This window comes from Eptatretus burgeri, chromosome 15 (genome assembly GCF_056783735.1).
Source record: "Eptatretus burgeri isolate ZD-2024b chromosome 15, Ebu_testis_v1, whole genome shotgun sequence".
Taxonomy (NCBI): Eukaryota; Metazoa; Chordata; class Myxini; order Myxiniformes; family Myxinidae; genus Eptatretus; species Eptatretus burgeri.
This window is the reverse complement of record NC_140975.1, coordinates 7,854,198-7,861,862: the sequence shown is the minus strand read 5'-3', so window position 1 is coordinate 7,861,862 and position 7,665 is coordinate 7,854,198. Positions and strand designations below refer to the sequence as shown.

Genomic DNA, 7,665 nt, shown 5'->3' with positions numbered 1-7,665 from the left:
AACAGTCCCATGATCTTCTAGCTATAGAATGCTGCATAAAGCAACCAAGAAAAGTTACACAAGGTAAGCCCTTTGCTGTTTTAAACTCTACCCGGATTCCTCTACAGCTCCAGACATTCACAAGTAGTACACACATAATCCCAATGTACACGCCCCCCTTCACCTGCCGTACCTTTTCATCACTTGTTGATGAATCATCAGTGACACCCCAGACAGACATGTGCACCACTGAGGCTCCGAGGCATGTACCACATGCAATGCCAATGGCAGTTAACATATAATAGCAAGACCCAATCATGTCTCTCACCCATAATTGGAGCGAATAACCAATGGGTTATCACCTAATCAATTGTGCCGGGTGCTTAGGATTAACTCCCAAGCTCTTCCAGCCAAAGAAAGCTGCAGAAAGTAACCAAGAAAAGCTATACACAAGGTAAGCCCTTTGCTGTTTCAAACCCTACCTGGTTTCTTCTACAGCTGCACATATTCACAAGCAGTATTTACATGAGAATCCAAATGCTACACCCCCCCCCCCCCCACCCATGGTCACCATACCGGTTTCAATGTTTGTTGGCGAATCATCAGCAACAGTGTAGATAGAAACATTCCCCACCGAGGATCCCAATTCCCATGTCCCATGAATGACATGATGTCTGTTGGTGGTGGACGGGAGGACTCACTCTCTCGTTCTTTTCATCGAACTAGTTGTGGTTACATCAGATTCCGTCTGGTTCCCTTGTGGTCTTTGTATCATCATACCATTTGTGCGGTGTGTGGTATCCTTGCCTGATAGGGTCTCCTCCCCAAAGTCTGTGTTTTCCTGTACTGGTGTGGTAAAGATGCCATGCTGAATGCCTGCTGGAAGAGCATCATCTCCCAAGTGAATTTGCTGTTTTTCTAAAACTGTCTTGTGGTCTTGCAGTGCTGGATGCACATTACTGCGTCTCAATCCATTAAGGATCCTTCTCAGCTGATCAGACTCTGTCAGGTGGCGAACTTCAGTTGCCACAACAATATGTTTGGGCATCATTGTTTTTCCTTACTTCGCCAAGTGGATTATGCCTTGCGGAATTGCCAAAATCGTGTGATGACATTCATCTGACATGCTAACAAAGGTTGAAATATTTTGATCCGCTGATCCGCTGACAACCAAAGCCAAGAAATTATGAAGCTGGTGTGAAACCACACCCTTGGCTTTATCGATTGACGAGTGTGATGCAGTTGGAACAAGGGGGGCAGGAGACGAGAGGGGCAGGAGAGGGAAGGACAAAACAGTGGGGAACAGAGACATGCGGAGATCTGTGGAAGAGAGAGGGATGGGGCAGGGAACACGGGGAATACAAGATTGATATTACAGGGATGTTCAGGACCTTCCACGACAGGGAACTTTTGGGAAGGAAAGCAGGCAATTTGAAGGAGGTGGGTTTGGGGTGGATTAATGGGAGTAGAAAAGATTGTGGTTTTTCAATGGGGGAAGATAAGAGGTGGTAGTAAGCAGCTGTTTTGAACATCTGGAGGGAAGAATGGGATTGAAGAGAGTGTGGGAGTTTATTCCAAAGGTGGGGAAAAATAGAAATTAATGAGTGGAGGTGAGCAATGATTCGTGATTTTGGTCGTTTTACCAGATTGGGATTGTTGGCGGTCCTTGAGCGCCCTGCAGAAATAAGGGGGGAACGTATCGCAGATGGAGCAGGGGGAACGAGACCAGAGAGGAGACGGTCGGTAGAAAGACCACCGATTTGCCTGCGGTAAGAGAGTAAGAGGCCCAAAGACTCTGCCTCACCGCGGGAGATACCAATGATCCCAAATCCCTTGGATTCCATAGCGTGAAGCCGAGAAAAGTGAGAGGCAGGAGCACCAGCCCGGAGGGTAGAGCAGTACTCTATCAGGCTGCGAAAATTCGATTGAAATTCGATTTCGTATCGCAAAAAAACAAAAAATAAGCACACGGACGCGGGAACGATTGAAAAATCTTTGCCTTGGTTGCTCAAGCACGGCAAGACATTGAGTCCATTCCCACCAAGTTTAGCCTCGCAGAGTACAGACAAGAAGTACGGTTTCACAATACGCCTCGAAAAGACAGAGATCACCAGCAAATGTGCTCCTGGGAAACACGATGTTGATTCACAGATGCATATCGAGTCTCATTTGCCTCAAAATGGTTCCAAAATTCACGAATTCCAAGAGGATAATTTCAATGATGCCTTTATTGTTGAGCAGAAAAAAGCTGTGCATAAACAACTTGACACTAATCTCCAAAATTTCAGTTGCGAGAAACCCTTGTCGTTTTGACACTTTGTGCTGTTCAACTTTGATCGTCACCATATGATTATAGGCATCTCTTGGGAAGACAGGACGATGATCAGAGAGGTCCATTCGAGAGCTAACACTCAAACTATGAGTCTCTGCTTCTAAATAAACAGTTACGATGGCTTAGCCATGGCACTTGCATCGATGATGATGACATTCACAAGTGTATATTAAAGACAACCATTTGCTGAGAAGAAAGCAAAAGCATCACAAGGACATCCTTAAGCAAAATCTCCATGACACGAGCAATAGCGACGTGGCCTCTCATCGAGACAAATGGAATGCCATCGTCAGGTTTGGTCTCTTGGAGAACACGAAATAGCGATGAGAAATCGGGTAAACCAAAATTGACAGGAAAAAAAAAGAGAGGACCCGGTCTGCAAGCCTTTCCGTGCGGCAGCTGTAAACACATCTGCTGGTCTACAATCGGATTGTACCGTCTCAGGACAACTCGCTCTCATTAACTGCTGTCAAACTGGACTTCTAAAAATTGAGATACAGCAGATAACATAACAAGTTGTGACTGTTCCAAATTGGCAACTCTCCTCAATCTCCCCCCCCCCCCCCCATTCACCACTGACTAAATTACTAAGGGATTAAGTCAAATTTTGGTAGAGAAAGGGTTTGTTACCCCATCTGTGTAGCATTTGGTTCAGTGTGGGTCTGTCTATGATTGAGGAAGTCCTTAATTTCAATTTAATTATTTATTTTGAACACTTTCAGACACAAATCGGGTTGTTGGCACTTCTCTGCCTGGATTGTAGCAGTACTTTGGCTCTGAAGTTCGCAAAATTGTACGCCTTCTCGACCGATCAAATTTGCCAATCACGCTTCTCCACTACTTTAATGTGGAGACGGACAAAAAGTGACTTCTGCAGAACATTGTGTAAGAGTGTTCTAATTTCCTTCAAAGCCCTTCGCTTGTGGAACCTCATTGCACCTTCCCATATCCTTTTCCTCAACACCACATGGAGCAAGGTGTTCCATGAACTCTCAAATTCAGTTAAGTTGTCACTTTATGCATTTTGGGTTTATTTTCTCAAAACAAGACGCAAGACCGTTTCAGATGACACTCGTTTTTATTGCAGAACAATCGATGCACTTTTGACAGCAGATCATGCGGTTGTTGTCACATTCCTGAAACACACGTGGACACAACCACGTGACCGGGATGAGCAGGAGAGCATCATTGACATGTACTTTGACTTTATGCATGGATCTGAAATAATTGTTCCTTCTGACTTCCATTTATGACATGGTAAGTTTGCGCAAATACTATGGGTTAGGATAGTCATCTTCTCCAAATTGACAAAAGAAACAACATACGAGTATAGGATGTGGGAGCTGTAATTGAATCCGAAATAAACCGACGGAACGTCGTCCGAGACATTGAAACCATTTTCACCTTCAGATTCTGCTCAAACCAGAGGGTAGCAGGCCATTGTGGCGATACCGCACTGGTTGCTCTTGTTCCTCGACATCTTGATGTAACCCTGGTCTCCCCAGCCTGGTCCCCAGCTACAACAAATTCAAAATGATCATGTGGTTATTCATGGAGAAGAAAGGTAACCATTATAGTACAAGGTGGACAGAGTGGAATGGATTTGATGAAGGGAGATTCAGGAGACAGTCATTACTTGTGATAATGTGAAGGTATCAATCGTGGAAGTGATGGTGATTGACAGGAAGGGACAACTTAAAAGGGCATTTATTACCTGGGGATTTGGTGATGAAATGACCTCTTACCTGTTCTTCACCAGCCAATAGTCCTTTCCTCCCTCAGTGCCATATCCCGCAGCCAGAACACCATGATCCAGCGAGGATGAGCTGCAGCGAGAGCGGTCATACACACCTGCGCGCGCACACACACAAGCACACACATACGTTCAGCTTGCTCCTCAAGGAAATATGCAAACTTGGATATGAAATGAAGATAACTAACCAATGATGCTTCAATGAAAATGTGGTCCTCCGTGACAATGGCATCTTATATTACTGTGAGAAGGCATGGCATCTTGTTTGTTATTGATTCAGATCTTCCACCTGCTATGAGGAGGTGCAGAAGGCAGCTCATGATTCTGGTATTGACACTTATCGAGAGATTGATGTACTTTATGTCAGGGATTCCTCACCAGACTCGTAAAGCTGGAAATCGTATCCACTGGCATCGATGGCAACAGCGACAGGACCAATGGTACCAACGGCCTGTTGGAGAGATTGCTCGTCTCCACTGGGAATTGCAACATGTCCGGTACAAGTCGCCACTGCCTGGCTTTTGTCAAAATGACATCTTCCATTCTGTAAGGAGAAGGTATGTGTTTTGGAAACAAAACAAAAACAACAAAAATGTGAAAAAGTCATTTCTTTTGCTCAAGGTCCACGTGTCTGAACAAAGCAGACATTTGTCATTGGTAATGATTTGGTCAAGTTTGATCCCTTGTTTTAATGTATAGAAATATGATAATGGTGGAAAGCACAAAAGTGGTTATTTATAATGTGTAGTGTTCGCCATACACGAGCTGTGTAGGGGTACGCGCTCTCCAGTTCCACACCACCAGCACTCTTGATGTAATCGTAGGCGCTTTCCATGAGGCCTCCGTTGCAACCGTAATTCCCGTAGCTCCAGGAGCAATCAACAAGTTGCTGCTCGCTGAGTGACAGGAGGGTACCCGTCTTGGCAAAGTGCTGTCCCTCCAAGGAACCAGTCTGTGTACAAGGAGGTACAAACATACAGGTCCTGCATGTTAGTGGGGACGGTTGGAGCCGAGCATTGAGGATGCCGGAATGGCATGCGAGAACCTGAGAGTTTAAAACTGACACAGAACATAACTTTTAAAACTACAAATTAAAACGATGCAGGAATGGAGTTAATCTCAGTAAAATGATCAAACAACAGTGTGAGGAACCAACCCAAGTAGCTCACTATGATCTTCAAGGGTGATGTCCAATAAAATGAGGTCTTTGAAGTGGGCCAGTGCTCTCAAGACCCTTTAATGGTTATTAAATACATTTTCATTCACTTTGAACCCTGGCATGTGTATTCCACACTGACATTCCAAACCCTTCCATTTGAAAAGGTGTGTCAGGGATAATTTGTTCGAACACAAACTAAATATTAATTTCCATTGTAGTGTTGGTTGTTTCAGAGTCGGTGGTGAAAGTGTTGTGATAACGTACAGCACTGAAAGACCAGCAGGATCCACACTGGCCCTGGTCCTTGACGGGGGTCACGTAGCCCTGATTACGCCAGTCCACAGACGTTGGGAGGGTGACACCTACGAGAGGCTGGAAGGTGGAGGCACTGCTCTTGTCTTTGGTCTGGAGTAATCCACTTGACCCCTTGAGGGCCATGAACTCCTCGTTGTACTGGATGCAAAAACAAGGGAAGAGGAAGAAACATATACCTGGTCATGTTCATCAAAACGTGGAACGGTATCGTCTTGGTAAAGGTGAGTGATACCACACATTGATCAAAAGACTGGGAAAGGAGGAGATGGTACAAAATGGAAAATGTTGCAGAAAATTGGGAGGAACAGAGTGTAAGAATCACAATAAAAATATTAATAAATAGAGAATTTTGTTCTCTATTTGTGTTAAAAAGAAGTGGAAGAAGGAAAGAAAAGGAAAGTCATGGAAACATTTGTCCTTCCTGTTCTCCTGTGTACGGATGACTCATGGTGATCAGTTCCCAGGTTCAAACGCCACACCACACATGTTTGTACATTGTCTGCTAAAGTGCACCAGTGTCTCCCAATGTGTTTGTCCTGTTTGTGTTTAATGTTCAAGCTCCACGATGTGCCTGAGATCAATGTTGAAAAGCAGAATGATCTCACCAGGTCAGCGTAGACGTTCATTCCCAGGCGGTAGGTGGCCTGTCCTTGATCGGCAAGAGCATTGTGCTGTTGGACAATCTGGAGGTTAGATTCCCACACTCTCTTCCTGAGAACTTCCTCTCCACGACCCTTGTAACTCTTTCCTGTGAATGAGAGGTGGAGAGGTCTGTCTGTGTGTTGTCCATCTGGGACACAGGGCTGCAAGACCTGCTTTTCAATCAAAATAATTTTAGATATTTTTTCATTTTTCAGGAAAGCTGAGGTCTTGTGTTCCCAAACTGGTCTGAATTTTTGAACATTTGATAAATATCACTCCTCAAATACTTAAACACATCAGTCAACATCTTGAGGGAGAATGGGGAAAATAAATGGATGAGGGATCAAGGAGAGGAGAGACGAACCGTGTTTCGCTTTCCAACTCTCCCAATCCAACGCATTCGCTGCGACGATGAGGGCGAGGAGCACAAAAACTCTGTTCATGGTGACCTGCACAGCACGACACAGCATTATCTCCAGCACAAAAATAATACATGGAGAAATAACATTGTGAGGGACAGAGAGATAGAGAGAGATAGATAGAGAGATAGAGAGATAGAGAGATAGAGAGATAGAGAGATAGAGAGATAGAGAGATAGAGAGATAGAGAGATAGAGAGATAGAGAGATAGAGAGATAGAGAGATAGAGAGAGAGAGAGAGAGAGAGAGAGAGAGAGAGAGAGAGAGAGAGAGAGAGAGAGAGAGAGAGAGAGAGGAGAGAGAGAGAGAGACTCATAAACTTACAGTAGTTTTGGAAGGATCAGATGAAGTTTCCAGGACACTTGCCTCGTTCTCCCTTTGGGGTTTTTAAATGAAATGTTCTTGAGGTGGAGACCGGACCTGATTGGACTTTAAAACAAATTATGGAAAGATCAATAAAGAAAGTAAATATCTTTATCATCCTCTCCTGCAATATTATCATCATCAAAGCATGGTCAAGGTTGAGGATGAGAACATATCCAGGTGCAAACCTGTAAGTGAACCTCATTTCATCTGCTTATCAGATTCCTTGAGTCAAAAAAAGGTGTTCAAGTGAGTAGTTTCCGATGTGGTTATCGAAGTTGTCCTGATGAAATGTTATTTTTTTTCAAAGTTACTCTGAGAGCAAATTGCACTTGTTGACGTTATTTCCAGGCAGCATCTTGATATCTCTTGGAATATGAGAGGTACTTTTTTTGCTCCTTGTCTACCACAAAATGCGTTTGTTATGGTGTAACCTTCATGTATGTCTTCGTGATTTTAATATATGGGTTGTAATTGGCTGTCCTGGTGATATATAACATATATATAATTTTATTTTTTTGAAATATACATATTGTGTTGAAGTTTTGGTCGCTGTGTATGACGTCATCAGTATAACATGACTAATTTAAGATCATTGGTTCGTGTACTTCACAAAGAGAGCAAACACCAAAAACATCAAGGTGGTTGACACGTCATGGCTCAGGTATGAATCATCCATTTCAACAGCCAAATTTCAACGTCA

At 43.8% G+C, this 7,665-nt stretch overlaps 1 protein-coding gene across 1 annotated transcript; it reads right to left on the bottom strand.

Annotated features, from left to right (window-relative positions):
• Window positions 1–3,370: 3,370 nt before the first annotated feature.
• LOC147011439 (cathepsin L-like peptidase) lies at window positions 3,371–6,998 on the bottom strand. The gene is made up of 9 exons (XM_085856878.1): window positions 6,924–6,998; window positions 6,545–6,629; window positions 6,144–6,286; window positions 5,488–5,676; window positions 4,825–5,016; window positions 4,443–4,608; window positions 4,057–4,162; window positions 3,716–3,828; window positions 3,371–3,447 (listed from the first exon to the last, which is right to left on the bottom strand). Exons 2-8 carry the CDS (start codon window positions 6,621–6,623, stop codon window positions 3,729–3,731), a joined length of 975 nt encoding a protein of 324 aa, XP_085713004.1. The 5' UTR covers window positions 6,624–6,629; window positions 6,924–6,998; the 3' UTR covers window positions 3,371–3,447; window positions 3,716–3,728.
• Window positions 6,999–7,665: the final 667 nt, after the last annotated feature.

What these genes read in the sequence shown, in the direction of transcription:
- LOC147011439 (XM_085856878.1), bottom strand. Translation starts at nt 6,623, where the DNA reads ATGAACAGAGTTTTTGTGCTCCTCGCCCTCATCGTCGCAGCGAATGCG. An exon ending in GAGTTGGAAAGCGAAACACG is followed by an intron (nt 6,287 to 6,544) that starts GTTCGTCTCTCC and finishes TCTCATTCACAG; the next exon opens with GAAAGAGTTACAAGGGTCGT. An exon ending in CCTGCTGGTCTTTCAGTGCT is followed by an intron (nt 5,017 to 5,487) that starts GTACGTTATCAC and finishes CCTTGTACACAG; the next exon opens with ACTGGTTCCTTGGAGGGACA.